This window comes from Acinonyx jubatus, chromosome B3, assembly GCF_027475565.1.
Source record: "Acinonyx jubatus isolate Ajub_Pintada_27869175 chromosome B3, VMU_Ajub_asm_v1.0, whole genome shotgun sequence".
Taxonomy (NCBI): Eukaryota; Metazoa; Chordata; class Mammalia; order Carnivora; family Felidae; genus Acinonyx; species Acinonyx jubatus.
The window spans coordinates 54,674,875-54,692,975 of NC_069386.1; the positions used below are offsets into that span (position 1 = coordinate 54,674,875).

The following is an 18,101-nucleotide window of genomic DNA, read 5'->3' on the forward strand; positions in this document are numbered from 1 at the left end:
AGGCTTAGGCCTCGGGGTCTAATTATTGTATTTGGCAAGTGTTTATAACATTAATTTACAACCTCCAATAAGTGGCTGAAAGTCTAAACTGATTTTTTTAAGCAATTCAGTGGATTCTCTTTATTTTGTAGTATACTTCCTCCATAGTTACAATGAGTATTTGATGCTGTTGTTGGTTCTTTTTGTCAAAACTCCAGTGCTGTTGGGATGAAAACACCCTTTAAAACTGTTCATGGGTTCCTTGGGTGGCTCAGTCAGTTAAGCAACTGACTCTTGATTTTTGGCTCAGGTCCTGCGTTGGGCTCAGTGCTGGGAAAGTGTGCTTGGGATTCTCTTTCTCCTTCCTCTCTGCCCCTCCCCCACTTGCACATGCGCACTCTCGCTCTCAAAATGAATAAATCAACTTAAAAAAAAGACTGTTCAAATAGAACAATTCTTCTGAAGCAACCATATTATGGCTGCTAACCTCAAAGAAGGATGTGTCAAATTATATCAGAGCAGTTGAGAATATTGTTGGATGTCAGCATTGGAGAGGGAAGGCTTTGTTGGCTGGTCTTAGGTAATTATGTATCATCTCAGCTTCTTATCAGCAAAACCAAACTCATAGAACTGACTTTGTGGGGTTTCTGTGAAGACCAAATGAAACCGTCTCTATTTAATTTAGAGCCATGCTTGGTCTTCTATAATTGTTTTTTGACAAATAGCTAATAACTAAATATATAAATAAATAACAACACTCCAGCACATTGTGGAATGCTTCAGTAAACTGTTTTCAGGATTACATTAATCCTTATTAGTTGACAAAATGGGTGGAATTATTATAACCCAATGCTCTTCAAAAGAACTATGGGGAAATGTAAAGTGTTTGCAGACTTTTCTGAGGCTAGTTTCTGTGGATGTAAACAAATCCCAGGGAAATTGTTTTTTATTGCTGATGTCCTAATTTGGATGGACTATGCTAGACCTTGAAAAGAGAAATGACAGAATTAATTTATAGGCACTTAAAAAATGAATCAGGCCAGCACTATTTCTATCTCATTTTGTTGCCAGTATTTTCAGCACTCAAGACCAGGGTCAGTTCTCAGCAGCTGAAGAAGATTTAGCAGCAGCGTGGGTATCCATCAATCACACATGTGATATTGTGATTTATAAGAAATACGTATTTGGTCATTCAGACGACCAAAATATATTTCTCTCATATATTTGGTCTTCAGCCACAGTTACTGACTCATGCTCCCAAAACCCTTGGAATTTCCTAAGAATTGAGAGTGATGAAGGCATCTTTTGTTATATTAACAAAGCGACTTTTGGACCCTACCTAAGAACAAACCCTGTAATTAGAGGGTTAGAACTTTCAGTCCCACCCCTGACCTTTAGGAAGGGGAGACGGACTGGAGGTTGAATAAATTGGTCAATGATTTATTTGATCATGCCTGTGTAATGAAGCCTCCATAAAACCCAAAAGAACCTTTCTGGGTTCAGAACCTATCTAGTTTGGTCTCAGTAAAGGGGGATTTGCTGGAATGGCCCTGGCTCACAAAAGCATTTGGTTTGGGAAGAGAAAGGATGAAAGGAATTTGGTATCTGGGTGGCCACGCGGTCAGATTAGAAAGGCAACAGAAATGTGGGTGCTAAAGGTATACCCACATAAGGTATAACCCTGTGGAAATCACTCTGAAAATTTGAAAGGTGCATGAAAGTAGCAGCCTATAAGACGAACTCCCATTTTGGAAGGCAATTGAAATAGGTAAGTAGATATCCCTGTGTGCTCCTTTGAGATGGCTACCTGGGTTCATGGAATGAGTGGACATGAGGGTCTGGAGCAATGCAAAGATGGACTGAATCTAGACACACTCTTCTTGTGTCCCCAGAAGCACAAAAATGCCAATAAGAACTATTCTATCTGCCAACAAGAGAGACAGAGACTACAGAGGGCTATGTGGCAGATTCCCTAGTAGGAAGATCCTGACCAAAGCTGGCAAGAAATATTGATGCTGGTAGTCTTTGGGGCCTAAAAGTGGGTCCTGACAGGAGTATTCACTGCCTCTGCAATGGGCTTTGCTTCTCTGGGATTAGATGCAAATGCTCAAAATACTATACAAGAACAGGAGTCAAAGATATTGCACTGATTTGGATTGCTGACCATTTCTCCAGACCAAGGAACACATTTTACGGTCCTTGATATCTAGCAATAGGCAGAAAGAGAAGTTTGATAGAGAATCGGAGTGGGCAATTGAAATATTGGTTATCGAAAATGGGGGAAGATAAGGGCGCTAAGGGTTGGCCTATAAGCCTTCACCAGTGTGTGCTCACCCTGAACATGAGGCGTCCTGAAGAAGTGTCCCCCCACTAAATAGCTTTCTGTTTTCTGGTGGAACTGGGGAAGAGTGGGAGGGGGAAGGTGTTGGTATTCTTTCTTCCTCACATCACCTCAACTTTGTTGTTTTGTGCCCTTGCTAGATGTAGCGGTCAAAGGACCGGGGCTGCAGCCACAAGGGCTGGAAGCAGGGAGGATTGCTAAGGAATGGTTGTCTTCAACCTTTGTGTCACAATCCCTAAGGGTCTGGTGGGATAAGATGAACCGTCGCCCCGTCTGCCAAATTGAGATTAACAGTCAATTCAGCCATATTGTTTGTGGTAAAAATCACTCACTAGTTGTGCACCTGTATGACCTTAGACTGTGTGATCAGGAACGGACTGAAGGCGGGCTATTGCTAGTATTGCTGCCTGCATGCAATGTAGCTCAGCACTGTGGACTAGGTAGTTAGTTACTAATGAACTGAATGAGAGTCTAGTAATGTGCCAGTATCTTTTAACTTCTATGATTGTTTTGCTACCAGGGGTACGTGTTTGAAGACCAGGAGGTGGGCTGCTGCGATGTTGTGATTTATAAAAAAAAAGATATTTGGTTTTCATCCATAGTTCCTGCCTCAAAAGCCTGCTCCCAAAAGTTCCTGCTCCCCAAAGCAGGAAATCCCTACCTGTAGAGCTTGATAAAGTTGTCTTTTGTCATTTTAATGAGGTACATTTTGGGCCCCAACTGTAGAGGGCTGCTGGTTGCCAAGGGAACAAACCATGTGATTAGAAGGCGGGAACTTTCAGTCTCACCCACAGGTCTCCAGAGAAAGGAGGGAGGGCTGGAAGCTGAATCAATTGCCAAAGGTCATGATGTAATCAGCAATGCCTATGTGATGAAGCCTCTGTTAAAAAACAAAAAGCTGGAATTTGGAGAGCTGGGAGAGTGGCATGTCTGGAGAGGGCATACCTCATACCTTGCTTCATGTTTCTCTCTTCCCTCTGGCCGTTCCTGAGTTATATCCTTTTGTAATAAACTAGTAATCTAGGAAGTAAAATGTTTCTCTGAGTTCTGTGAGCCACTCTACCAAATTAATTGAACCCAAGAAGGAGGTCATGGGAAACTTTGATTTATACAGCCAGTTGGTCAGAAGTATAGGTAACAGCCCAGCCTTATGACTGCTATCTGAAACCCAAGAAGAGGGTTGTTGGAACTCCCAATCTGTAACCAGTTAGTCAGAAGCATAATAATCTGGGCTTGCAAATGGCATCTGATGTCAGTTGGCGATGGGGAGGGCAGTCTGGGATCTGATGCTATCTTTGGGTAGATAGTGTCAGAATTACTTGCTGTTGGGGGAACTGCACCCCCCCTCCCCTGCCAGCTCCCCTCCCACACATTGGAATTGTGAACCCAATTCTGGACTGAATACCAATTTACACATTCATAATAGCTACCGTATTATATTTCACAGCAAAGAGCGATTCACTTGTCTGCTGATGATGTTTCAAAGTAATTCCACAAGTGGCCTGGTGGAAGTCATTATTATAAATATTCTATGAAGTCACTTAATGAAGATTATTTTGAAGTAGCAATCTAAATTTTAATGCAGTTGCTTCTGCAAGGCTAGAAAAGTTATTTATTTATTTACCACTCCCAAGACAATTTTTTATAAACAAAATTCTTGATGAATTTATTCTTTTAGTCAAGGTATAGTTTGGAAATGTGAAAACAAAAAACAAAAAACAACAAAAAAAGATCTTATGTGGATCCTGAAAAACTTAACAGGATCCCATGGGGGGGAGGGGAGGAGGAAAAAAAAAAGAGGTTAGAGTGGGAGAGAGCCAAAGCATAAGAAACTCTTAAAAACTGAGAACAAACTGAGGGCTGATGGGGGGTGGGAGGGAGGGGAGTGTGGGTGATGGATATTGAGGAGGGCACCTGTTGGGATGAGCACTGGGTGTTGTATGGAAACCAATTTGACAATAAATTTCATATATTTTAAAAAAAGGAAATGTGAAAACAAAAAGAAAAAAAAATTTTTGACTTTTCTATTTTCCAGGAAGAGAAATTTTCAAGGTGGGACAGAGTACCTTGAATTTAAAATTTCTTAGTGTTAATATAATTAACATAATCTATGTACGTCGTCTAATTAAAGGTTCACTATTGGCACAAGGATGAACAAATAGATTATCACAACATTTAAGAGTTTGGAAGCAGAGGCACATACATATATATAAGAATTTAGTATATGAAAATTGATTAACTTTCTGAAAAAGTAGCACTGAATTCTATAGCAAAACAAATTCTTAGTGAAAGAAAGAAAGAAATGTAAGAAAAAAAAAAAAGAAACTACACGTAACAGAAATTATGATAATTTCTCTGACCTGGAGATAAAAATTTCTTTCTAAGTGTAAAACCAAAAGGAGAATCATAAAGGAAAATATTTATAAATTTACTTAAAAATATGTACACTTCAATGTGATAAACAAATTACAAAAACAAACAACAAACTATGAAAAAGCATGTGATATAGAAATGATATTAGAAAAAGGGTTAATATCCTTATATTAAAATAATGTCTTGCAAATCAGTAAGAAAAAGACAAATACCCTCCTGTCAGAACATGGGCAAAAAAGCACAAAAGCAAAACCACAAATTGCAGTAAGCATGAAATGTTTACAACTTCACAAATAATTGGATCAATACAAATTTTACAAAATGACATTCCATTTTAAAGCAATTAACAGACATTTTAAATGATATTATTCATGGTTTTCTGGAATGGAAGTTATCCCACATTCTGGAGGTATAAGTTGGCACACCCTTTTTGTGAAGTGCTTTTGGTAATGTATAAAATAAAGCTTAAAATATGCATAGCTCTGCATCTTTATCAATAAACAATCAGAGAGGTTTGCAAAGATCTTGTACATGTATGGGCACAACATTGCTTAGGATAAAAAAATTAAAAAAACACAAGTGTTCAATGAGATTAATAATTTTTAAAATTATGATAAATTTTTACTGGGTACCTACTATGTATAAATCCCAGTGTTAGGATCGTAAATCATTTGGAAAATCATGCTACCATTAAAAATCATGTTTGTGAAGAGTATTTAATAATATGGGGAAATGTGTAGAATAAAATATATGAGGAAAAAGTGTGTACCTTTGAGTGTACTTCAAACTGTATATATAGCAAGACCTAAAAGGTCAAAAGAAAATACACCAAATGGTAACTGTGGGGGTCTCTGGGTGATGAAAATGTAGGTGATTTTACTTTTTTCTTCTATTTTTCTTGCATTTCATCAATCTGAGTAAAAATACGATGTGAAAGTAATTTAATCTCTATTATAGAAAAATATTGATGTCAATGTAAAATGGAATGTCAATATAAAAATGTATATATTTATACTACTTAAGTTAAATAATAATAACAAACATGCTTACCTGTTCTATAAATTTTTTTCTTTAAACAAATATGTGTTGAGAGCCTCTGCTCTTTCCAGGTCCTGTTTTAGGTCTTAAGGGTACCGCTATGGTGCAGTGAACAAGAGAGAGAAGGACTAGCATTTCAGTGGGGTTGGGGAGCAGGGGCCATGGGAAAAAGGAGAGTTAATATTCTAGCTCTCTCTCTCTGGGAAGAAATGCCAGCAATGTGTGTGTGTGTGTGTGTGTGTGTGTGTGTGTGTGTGTGTGTGTGTGTATGTGCATGTGAGATGGGGGGAGAGGATGCAGTTTCTGTGCAATCCTGTGAGTATGCAGTAGGAAACCAAACCCTTAACTTTAACCTTCTCTGAAATGAGCGCATTCAACCAATGAAAGTAACCAAGCAAGAGACAGACTGGAAACTTCTGCTGGCCTTTTGCTTATATGGCCTGAATCATCACTGATATCCTGATTTTAGGGACTGGTATACTGATGAAAGGGATATGCTCAGAATTGTGGACAATGTACCTGGCCGAGGGGATGGAACAGAGGGGCTTAGCCTGGCAGATCTTATTTTCAGAAACCTGAAAGTGAGCTTAACTTTTAATAACTGAATTTACAATTATCTGATGCCTGAGGTCACTTTACATAGGACGCAGGACTTATTTATTTATTGGTTCATAAACATCAGTTACTTTCCTTACTGGCAGAAGGCTGAAAAAGGAAGTGGGGAGGAAGATAGTCCTTAATGTCATTTGTTTACCATCTACCTTTAAAAACAATTACAATTTTAGAGTAAAACAGAAAAAAAAAAGTTTTTGAAAGCATAAAATGGCAAGCATTAGGAGTCTCTTGTATTAGGGGTACACACCAAGTGCATATATGTGGAAACTTGGAACAGTTTAGAACGAACTGCCAGCCAGGTAGTACAGCAGACAAAGAGTTTCTGGAGATAGTCAGTGTAATAAAAATTGCTGGGTACTCATTTAAAGATGCTCTGCTGCACGTGAACCACCAAGAAAAACCACATGCAGGCCAGTTCCAGAAGGTAGGGGCCCCACAACACAGAAGGCCATCTCTGCAACCAGCTGAGATGGACAGAATTGTTGCTGAGCTGTTTTAAAGACAGCCACGTGGGGTGCGTGGGTGGCTCAGTTGGTTAAGCGTCTGATTTCAGCTCAGGTCATGATTTCACAGTTCCTGAATTCGAGCCCAGCATCAGGCTCTGTGCTGACAGCTCAGAGCCTGGAGCCTGCTTCTGATTCTGTGTCTCCCTCTCCTTCTGTCCCTCCCCTACACACACTCGGTCTCTCTCTGTCTCTCTTTCTCAAAAATAAATAAACATTAAAAAAAAATTAAGGACAGCCACGTATTTGTGGCACAATTAATTTGGAAGATGATGGGGGAGATTTCCAGCCACTTACATTCGCTGATGATTTCCAGGGAGGGTAGGAAGTACTCATCACAGACAATAGACACGGCCATGAACATGTACAGGATAATTAGGAAGTAGATTACAATGCCTCCATCTGTGCGCTCCTGTTTTGTGAAAAACCCTTCAGGAAATTCCAGGGATGGACGTACAGTGCATTGGGTGCTATTTCCTGGTAAGAAAAAGAGGGAGAAAATTTGAAATATGTTGGTGTCACTCGTTCCAAGCCCACAAGGAGAGATTTCTCAACAAAACTCTTAAGTGTGGGGTAACAGTGGAATTTCAAGAACCCTGGTGAAAATGTATAAAACACTTTTGAATATGATGCAGCTGTAAAGTTTAAAAAAAAAATAACCTTTGGGACCCGAAAGAGGTGCTTTAATGAAATAAGCTGATGATAGCAAAAGAACTACAAGAAGAAAAATTATGAAATCACTCTTCCTTGTCTGCTTTCTTTCTAGAAGGGAATTTTGAACCCCTCTTCCTCCTCAAAGAGACATTATGTCTCTGATGAGAAAGATTTCTAATATCTGTACAATTTCATTTTCTCATCTCAGAGCCCAAAGTTGTCCACAGACCTGTGAAGAATCCTCCACTGTTGCAGAGAATTTCCAAGACGAAAGAAGATTTTTTTTTTCATGATGAAGTCTCTAACAATAAAAAACTAGAGACCCGCCTGTTTTATGCTGTCTGTGAATTATCTCTGAGCTATCTTTGAGAACTTATTCGAGGCATCAAAAGTGTTTGATATTCTTCTAAGTGCTAAAAGTCAGAGGAGGAAGCATAAGCCGAAGTGAGTCAAGTGAGAATTTTCCTCTCTTTGTCCCTTTCATCCATATGTGACAACAGCAGCAGGGACAGCTGACCCCAGTGTCCACCTACCTGTGGCCCTCAGGAGACGCCGGGGCAAGGGTGCACCTGAAGAAGGCAAGTGTGCGGTGGCCCAGAGGACGCCGAGGAGCAGAGCCCTTCTTGCCCACCGTTGGCCCCCTTCGGTCTGCATTTCTGCCGTGCTCTCACTGCAGTGTGCCGCGTTGGGAAGGGGGAAAGGGAGGACTAAGCTGGATCATGTGAGGAGTCTCCTTCCTGTTAGCTGCCCTGCTGAGAACACATCTCAGCAAGGCCTGTGCAAGGGGGTGGGGTGTGAAAGGAACCAGACAAGCTTCTTTGATCAGAAGCCCCAAGCTCCAGAGAGGCTGGAGGAGGTGGGGGGTGGGGTGGGGTGGGGAATAGACAATTCTTGTATAGCTGTAGTCCCTGAGGGCAGATCCGGGCAGCATGCTCTCTAAAGCACGGTTTTATTTACTGGTCTTCATAGTGGCTGTGTTTTTGACTTTTCTCTAGATTTGGAAAGGTCTGAGTTTACAACTGCTTCCGTCTCCCTCACTTCTAGAAGTTGCCAGGACTGGTGTTGTGGGAGTTCCCTGGCTAGACTGGCAGCTTGTTATATTTGTTTTTGGCCTGTTCTCATCTTCTCCAATTAGAGCTAGAGGCAGAAAGGTGACTTCGGAGACTATTGGAATAATCTAGTGGAAACATGATGGTGGCTTGAGCCAGAGCAGTGGCAATGGGGCTGGAGAGAAGTGGACAGCTACCACGACTGTTGGGGAGACATGGTGGATGCTTTGTGATCACTGATTAGCTCTGCTGGGGATTCTAAAAAGCAAGGTTGACAAGCCAGGGGATTTCAAATATAGACTACTGTCTTCCCTATCCTCTCATTGAGCGTGCTTGTCAAGGTGTTAAGAACTTGGGGCAGTAACATGTGAAGTAATATGTGCCTAACAGCACAGGTTCTGAAGCCAGACCACATAGTTTGAGTCCAGCACTGCTACTTACTAGTTATGTGTCCTTGGGTAAGTTATTTAACCTCTCTGCTCCTCAGTTCCACTATCTGTAAAAAAGGAAGGTTAGAACCACTTCACTTCTGTGGTGAGGATTACATAAATGAATGCACGTAATCTGCTTAGAGCCGTCTCTGCCACATGGTTAATGTTATCTGTCTATCGTCTATGTTATAATTATTAATGTATCACTCTCGATTAAGAGAAAAGCTTCTTGGCCAAAGGACTTCTTCTTTTTAGGTTTTGCAACTCTCACGGTTCCTTTGCTTTGCAGAAAAAATATAAAAATTGATGTGCTTGCTAAGTTTTAGATTTAGAAACTGCATTTTTCTGGTGGAAAGGAGTTAAGTTGCTTCCGGATGTTTATGATGTTAGATTGGTAAAAATTCTCAAATGCCCTTTCGTTCTGCTGGGAATGGTAGCCATTATAAACCTCTCTGACACTGTCATTTCTAGGAACTGTCTATCCAGATGTGTGGTGTGGTTGTGAGGTTGGGATGATGAGTCACCAAGTGTAGCCCAGAACAGAGCAGAGGCTCAGCAAACAGTGTTCTGACTGCCGACTGCCACAGGAGGTGGCGCCCTGGACCACTGGATCATAGCCTCAGTGCCAGCAGTGGCTAAGGCCAGGGGTAGAGGTCACTTTTGTGCTGAGTGGAAGTGACTTATGAGCCTTTCCTCTCCAAAATGCAGTAGTTCAACCAATTATAAGACTAAACATTATAAACAAACAAAATAGTACAAAAATTCAAACCCACAGTAAGTATTTCTATTGCAAAATATTAATCCAGGAAAGAGCAAATATTCAAAGATACAAGCCAATTACAATGGAATAGGAGTGCCTTGCACAGAGTAGGTACTTTTTTTAAATTTTATTTTTAAAATTTACATCCAAATTAGTTAGCATATAGTGCAACAATGATTTCAGTAGATTCCTTAATGCCTCGTACCTATTTAGCCCAACTCCCCTCCCACAACCCCTCCAGTAACCCTCTGTTTGTTCTCCATATTTAAGAGTCTCTTATGTTTTGTCCCCCTCCCTGTTTTTATACTATGTTTGCTTCCTTTCCCTTATGTTCATCTGTTCTGCGTCTTAAAGTCCTCATATGAGTGAAGTCATATATTTGTCTTTCTCTGACTAATTTTGTTTAGCATAATACCCTTTACTTCCAGCCATGTAGTTGCAAATGACAAGATTACATTCTTTTTGATTGCCAAGTAATACTCCATTGTGTGTGTGCGTGTGTGTGTGTGTGTGTGTGTGCACGTGTGTGTATACCACATCTTTATCCATTCACCCATTGATGGACATTAGGCTCTTTCCATACTTTGGCTATTGTTAATAGTGCTGCTATAAACATTGGGGTGCATATGTCCCTTTGAAACAGCAAACCTGTATCCCTTGGATAAATAGCTAGTGGTGCAATTGCTGGGTCGTAGGCTAGTTCTATTTTTAGTTTTTTGAGGAACCTCCAAACTGTTTTCCAGAGTGACTGCACCAACTTGCATTCCTACCAGCAGGGCAAAAGAGATCCTCTTTCTCTGCATCCTCACCAACATCTGTTGTTACCTGAGTTGTTAATGTTAGCCATTCTGACAGGTGTGAGGTGGTATCTCATTGTGGCTTTGATTGTATTTCCCTAATGATGAGTGATGTTGAGCATTTTTTCATGTGTTGGTTGGCCATGTGGATGTCCAACTTTTTTGGAGAAGGGTCTATTCATGTATTTTGCCCATTTCCTCACTGGATTATTTGTTTTTTGGGTGTTGAGTTTGATAAGTTCTTTATAGATTTTGGTTACTAACCCTTTATCTGATATATCGTTTGCAAATATCTTCTCCCATTCCGTCGGTTGCCTTTTAGTTTTGCTGATTGTTTCCTTCACTGTGCAGAAGCTTTTTATTTTGATGAGGTCCCAATAGTTCATTTTTGCTTTTGTTTCCCTTGTCTCCAGAGACGTGTTCAGTAAGAAATTGCTGCGGACAGTATCAAAGAGGTTTTTGCCTGCTTTCTCCTCGAGGATTTTGATGGCTTCCTGTCTTACATTGAGGTCTTTCATCCACTTTGAGTTTATTTTTGTGTATGGTGTAAGAAAGTGGTCCAGGTTCATTCTTCTGGAATGTCGCTGTCCAGTTTTCCCAGCACCACTTGCTGAAGAGACTGTCTTTATTCCATTGGATATTCTTTCCTGCTTTGTCAAAGATTAGTTGGCCATACGTTTGTGGGTCCATGTCTGGGTTCTCTATCCTGTTCCATTGATCTAAGGGTCTGTTCTTGTGCCAGTGCAATACTGTCTTGATGATTACAGCTTTGTAGGATAGCTTGAAGTCTGGGATTGTGATGCCTCCTGCTTTGGTTTTCTTTTTCAAGATTGCTTTGGCTATTCAGGGTCTTTTCTGTTTCCATACAAATTTTAGGATTGTTTGTTCTAGCTCTGTGAAGAACGCTGGTGTTATTTTGATAGGGATTGCATTGAATATGTAGATTGCTTTGGGTAGTATCGACATTTTAACAATATTTGTTCTTCCTGTCCAGGAGCATGGAATCCTTTTTCATTTTATTGTGTCTTTTTCAATTTCTTTCATAAGCTTTCTATAGTTTTCAGTGTATAGATTTTTCACCTCTTTGGTTAGATTTATTCCTAGGTATTTTATGGTTTTGGGGGCAATTGTAAATGGGATCTATTCCTTGATTTCTCTTTCTGTTGCTTCATTGTTGGTGTATAGGAATGCAACTGATTTCCGTGCATTGATTTTATATCCTTCAAATTTGCTGAATTCATGAATCAGTGCTAGCAGTTTTTTGGTGGAATCTTTTGGGTTTTCCATGTAGAGTATCATGTTCTCTGCAAAGAGTGAAAATTTAAACTCCTCCTGGCTGATTTGGATGCCTTTTATTTCTTTGTGTTGTCTGATTGCAGAGGCTAAGACTTCCAATACTATGTTGGATAACAGTGGTGAGAGAGGACATCCCTGTTTTGTTCCTGACCTTAGGGAGAAAGCTCTCCTCGTTTTTCCACATTGAGGATGAGATTAGCATTGGGTCTTTCGTATATGGTCTTTCATATATGGGGCTTTCGTATATGATATCGAGGTATGATCCTTCTGTCCCTACTTTCTTGAGGGTTTTTATGAAGAAACGATGCTGTATTTTGTCAAATGCTTTCTCTGCATCTATTGAGAAGATCATGTGGTTCTTGTCCTTTCTTTTATTGATGTGATGAATCACATTGATTGCTTTGTGGATATTGAACGAGCCCTGCATCACAGGTATTAAATCCCACTTGGTTGTGGTGAATAATTTTTGTAATGTATTGTTGGATCCAACTGACTGATATCTTGTTGAGGATTTTTGCATCCATGTTCATCAGGGAAATTGGCCTATAGTTATCCTTTTTAGTGAGGTCTTTATCTGGTTTTGAAATCAAGGTAATGCTGGCTTCATAGAAAGAGTTTGGAAGTTTTCCTTCCATTTCTATTTTTTGGAACAGCTTCAAGAGAATAGGTGTTAACTCTTCCTTAAATGTTTGGTAGAATTCCCCTGGAAAGCCATCTGGCCCTGGACTCATGTTTTTTGGCAGATTTTTGATTACTAATTTGATTTCCTTACTGGTTATGGGTCTGTTCAAATTTTCTATTTCTTCCTGTTTCAGTTTTGGTAGCGTATATGTTTCTAGGAATTTGTCCATTTCTTCCTGATTACCCATTTTACTGGCATATAATTGCTCATAATATTCTCTTATTATTGTTTGTATTTCTGCTGTGTTGGGTGTGATCTCTCCTCTTTCATTCTTGATTTTATTTATTTGGGTCCTTTCCTTTTTCTTTTTGATCAAACTGACTAGTGGTTTATCAATTTTGTTAATTCTTTCAAAGCACCAGCTTCTGGTTTCATTGGTCTTTTCTACTATTTTTTTGGTTTTGACATTAATGTATGCTCTAATCTTTATTATTTCCTGTCTTTTGCTGGTTTTGGGTTTTATTTGATGTTCCTTTTCTACCTCATTAAGGTGTAAGTTTAGGTTGTGTATCTGAGATCTTTCTTCCTTCTTTAGGAAGGCCTGAATTGCTATATATTTCCCCTCTTATGACTGCCTTTCCCGCATCCCAGAGGTTTTGGGTTGTGGTGTTATCATTTTCATTGGCTTCCATATACTTTTTAACTTCCTCTTTAACTTCTCGGTTAGCCCATTCATTCTTTTAGTAAGATGTTCTTCAGTCTCCAAGTATTTGTTAACTTTGCAAATTTTTTCTTGTCATTGATTTCGAGAGTCATAGAATTGTGGTCTGAAAATATGCACGGTATGGTCTCAATCTTTTTGTACTTGTTGAGGGCTGATTTGTTCCTAGTATGTGGTATATTCTGGAGAACATTCCATGTGCACTGGAGAAGAATGTATATTCTGCTGCTTTAGGATGTATATTCTGCTGATTTAGGAAATGTTCTGAATATATCTGTTAAGTCCATCTTGTCCACTGTGTCATTCAAAGCCATTGTTTCCTTGTTGATTTTTTGATTAGATGATCTGTCCATTGCTATGAGTGGGGTGTTGAAGTCCCCTACTATGATGGTATTACTATCAATGAGTTTCTTTATGTTTGTGATTAATTTTTTTATTTGGGTACCTCCACATTTGGCGCATGAATGTTTACAATTGTTAGGTTTTCTTGGTGGATAGACCCCTTAATTATGATATAATGCCCTTCTTCATCTCATGATATAATCTTTATTTTAAAGTCTAGATTGTCTGATACAAGTATGGCTACTCCAGCTTTCTTTTGTCGACCATTAGCATAATAGATGTTCCTCTGTCCCCTTACTTTCAATCTGAAGGTGTCTTTAGGTCTGAAGTGGGTCTCTTGTAAACAGCGTATAGTTGGATCTTGTTTTCTTATCCATTCTGTCACCCTATATCTTTTGATTGGAGCATTTAGTCCATTGAGATTTAGAGTGAGTACTGAAAGATATGAATGTATTGCCATTATGTTGCTTGTAGAGTTGGAGTTTCTGGTGGTGTTCTCTGGTCCTTTCTAGTCTTTGTTGCTTTTGGTATTTATTTATTTATTTATTTATGTTTGTTTGTTTGTTTGTTTTTCATCGTTTCTCCCCTCAGAGAGTCCCCCTTAAAATTTCTTGCAGGGCTGGTTTAGTGGTCACAAACTCCTTTAATTTTTGTTTGTCTGGGCAACTTTTTATCTCTCCTTCTATTTTGAATGACAGCCTTGCTGGATAATTATTGGCTGCATATTTTTCTAATTTAGCACATTGACCATATCTTGCCACTCCTCTCTGGCCTGCCAAGTTTCTGTGGAAAGGTGTGCTGCAAACCTGATCTGTCTTCCCTTGTAGGTTAAGGACTTCCTTTCCCTTGTTGCTTTCATAATTCTCTCCTTGCCTGAGTATTTTGTGAATTTGATTATGATATGCCTTGTGGATGGCCAGTTTTTGGCAAATGTAATGGGAGTCCTCTGTGCTTCCTGGATTTGATGTCTGTGTCTTTACCCAGGTCAATAAAGTTTTCCTCTATGATTTGCTCACATAACCCTTCTACACCTATTTCTCTCTCTTCGTTTTTTGGGACCCCTATGATTCTGATGTTGTTCCTTCTTAATGAATCACTGATTTCTCTAATTCTTAAATCATGATCTTTTGCTTAATCTCCCTCTTTTTTCTGCTTCATTATTCTCTATAAGTTTCTCCTGTATGTCACTGATTCTCTGTTCTGCCTTGTTCATCCAAGCCACCGTGGCATCCATCCGTGTTTGCAGCTCAGTTATAGCATTTTTTATTTCATCCTGACTAGCTTTTACTTTTTTATGTCCACAGAAAGGGATTCTAATCTATTTTTGACTCCAGCTGGTATTCTTATTATTGTGATTCTAAATTCTGGTTCAGACATCTTGCTTGTATCTGTGTGGATTAAGTCCCTGGCTGTCGTTTCTTCCTGCTCTTTCTTTTGGGGTCAATTCCTTCATTTCATCATTTTGAAGGGAGCAAAAGAATTAATGATGTAAAAAAAATTAAAAAAAATTAAAATTAAAAAAATTAAAATTAAAAAATTAAAAACAAGCACACACACACACAAAATCGATAAATGATGCTAGATCCTAGGTGTGTTTTGGTCTGGGTGTTGAAAGGGGTTTGACAGATTAGAGAAAAAGGGAAAGAAAAAAAAAAGGAAATCGTTTGAAAATTTGAAAAAATGAATACACTGAAGTAGACTAAAATGAAATGATGGAAGTAAAATAGAATTTGAAAAAATTTACACAAAAGTAAAAAGTATAGTAGAGAAAAAGGAAAATATTTTTAATAAAAATTGAAAATAAAGATGAATTTTATCTCTTTCTGATTCAAGAAAAAGAAAAGAAATGAAAAAGAGAAAAAAAGAAAGAAAATTGAATAGATGGACTGGTGAACAGACTGCAGTATGTCTGAAATTACTTGGTTTTCCTCTAGAAGTCAAACCATGAAGTGCTTTATAGTCCATAAACTAAGCAGGCAGAGAGACTTATGTTCCTGAAGAGCAAGGTTGGCCCAGTTGGGCGGGGCTTAGTGTAATGGTTCCGTTCTCCACTAGATGGCGCTGCCTAGCTTACTGGGGTAGGTTGTTGTGGTACTTGTAGGCGTGTATGCGCATGCCCGGGAATGGTGAAAATGGTGTCACCCAGATATCGAGCCTCTAGTATTGGAATTCCGTTTTCCCCAATCAACAATCGCTCACCCGTCCTTTGTCTTCGGCTTCTGTCCACTCCCTGCTTTTACACAGTCCGTGACCAAGCCCCAGGCAGCACCTTCCTCCTGAGGTTTGTCTCAGATGTGGCTGTTTTTCTCTGCCCCTTACTTCTGAGGGACTGCATCTTTGACCCGTTCTGCCACTCTGAGGATGGTCTCACTGAGCAATGGACGGGTGCTGGCCGCACCCAGGAACATTTGCGGGACCATGCTGCTGCCGAAGTCCAGAGACTGCGGCCAGGTGCCAGCCCGCCCCAGAAAAAGTTCGCGAGATAGTGTAGAAGCAGCGCCTCAGGGATTATGTAAAATCACCACACACATCTGGCACCAGGCTTTTCCCTTAACGACCTTGTTCCAGCACCCGCAAATGTAGTTGTTCTCCCGGGTCCACTGGGGCCTTGCCTTTGGGGCACCCACACAGCCGCTACCAGGTGTCCTTCCAGCAGGGGAACCGCCTCTCCCCGTGTGGCCTGAAGAACCCCGGACTCCACTCTGCTCCTGGGGATTCGCCCTTCCCACTAGAGCACCGCCAGGTATGGAGCTGCGGCGTTTCAGACTCTGTACTCCCCCTGTTTATAGTCTTAATGGAATTTAAACCCTCTTCTTTCTCCTTTCTCCCTTTTTAGTTCAGTTCCTGTGGCTGTTTCCAATTTTCCACTTTCTCTCCAGCTGCTTTTGGGGAGGGGTGTGTTTTCCCATATTTTCCCCGCCATCTCCGTCCTCTCTCCGCCCACAAAAGCACCTCCCTGCCCTCAGGGCTTCTCTCTCCCCAAGTTCACATCTCCGCGCCACATACCTGCTGAATTCTGTGGTTCAGGTTGTGCAGATTGTTGTGTTAATCCTCCAATCAGTTTTCTAGGTGTGCAGAATGGTTTAGTGTTGGTCTGGCTGTATTTCATGGATGGGAGACACACAAAAAACTTCCATGCTGTTCCGCCATGTTGGCTGCTCCCCTCATAGTAGGTACTTAATAAACATTTGCTGTTCGATTACGTTGTAATGATTCTTAAAAACACATTCCCAGAAATTGCTCTGAACAAACTATAAAATAAAATATGAATGTACCAAGGAAAAAGAATTTAGAAGGCTAATTAGATTTGCTTTATACATTTATTCTTCATTTTTCAAAAGGATCTTAAAAAAAGCTTTGTATTGTAAAATGAAACACAGATAAAACCACAGGAAATAAATGTAGAGTTTATGGTTATATTATTCTCGTTATTCTCGTTATATTACAAAAGAGGGGACTCTTTTGTAAGCACCCCTGATGAAGAAATAGAACTTTGCCAACCATCCCAGAAGCTCCTTCATATGCCTCAATCTCCTCTCTTCCTTTTCTCTAAAAGTAAACAGCTACCAACTTCCATAGTGATCACTTTCTGTGTGTGTGCATTTTTAATCGTTTATCACCCACTCCTAAATGGGGGACTATAATTTAGCCTTAGGGAAAAAAAAGACTTTTAAGTTTCTTTTCGTTTACAGATTTCTTCTCTTCCTTTTTCTTTTCTTTATAATTTATCTGTTGGAAAACCCCAGGGCACTGGATCTGTCCTGATTTTGTTGAGTGTGTCCTACAGTATAGCTCAATATGTCCTTCCGTTACCTTTGCTTTTGTTAATTGGCAGCTGGGTGCAGAGGCTTGACCAGACTGGGTTCTGTCCAACTGGCAAGACCAAACGGGGTAGGTGGTATGATCTTTCCTCAGAAAGCTCATGAAGTCTGCTTGTCTTTCCTTTTGTGATGTTAGCAGCTATTCCCTCCTTAGAGATTGCAAAACAGCCACGTTCTCATTCTGTAGTTTCTTCTTCACTTGTTACTTGGAATATTTTACAGTGAGACGATTTCTATCATCTACTCTTGGGGTACCCAGTTTATATAGAAAAGATAAGATATGTGACTGATCCTTTTCCTCTACTGAACACTTCTCAAGTTAATTGGCTCTCAATTTTCTTCCAAAAATAACCAACTAGATTTTAAAAAGTTATTATGAATCAATGTATTTAAATATATTTGATGGATTCCATTTGCAACTATTATCTTTTTTGAATTTCAAATTGTCTCATCGTTAGCTGGTGGGAGCTTTATCTTTAGGCTGGCTTCTGAGAGCCTTTGACATGACCTTTAGTTTTTGATAGCTTTTTTTTATTACCTGACATAAAAGAGATGTTCCAGGCTCTTATACATAAAACCAGTCATTTATCCAAAATGCCTCATTTTCTTTAAGTGGAAAGTATGTGTAAGTAAGTGGATTATGATCTAAGAATCTGGGTTGCTAGGAATGCTCATCGTTACTAGATCATTCATTGTTTGCAATCCTCCCTGCCCCATCCCCACCATATCTCTTAATAAAATGACTCATGAGTTCCTATT

General features: G+C 39.7%; 1 protein-coding gene and 1 long non-coding RNA gene across 2 annotated transcripts in view; one reads left to right on the forward strand and one right to left on the reverse strand.

Annotated features, from left to right (window-relative positions):
- SLC24A5 (solute carrier family 24 member 5) overlaps positions 1 to 8,213 on the reverse strand; it is a 28,677-nt gene extending 20,464 nt beyond the window's left edge. Inside the window, exons 1-2 of the mRNA XM_015063435.3 lie at positions 8,037 to 8,213; positions 7,147 to 7,326 (exon numbers count right to left, since the gene is read on the reverse strand). Coding sequence (XP_014918921.2) covers positions 7,147 to 7,326; positions 8,037 to 8,157 — 301 coding nt within the window. The 5' untranslated portion in view covers positions 8,158 to 8,213. The remainder of the gene's footprint in view (positions 1 to 7,146; positions 7,327 to 8,036) is intronic.
- Positions 8,214 to 15,622: 7,409 nt separating this feature from the next.
- The window catches only part of LOC128315949 (uncharacterized), a 72,352-nt gene continuing 69,873 nt past the window's right edge, over positions 15,623 to 18,101 (forward strand). The window contains exon 1 of the long non-coding RNA XR_008299192.1: positions 15,623 to 16,264. This is a non-coding gene — a long non-coding RNA (uncharacterized LOC128315949). The remainder of the gene's footprint in view (positions 16,265 to 18,101) is intronic.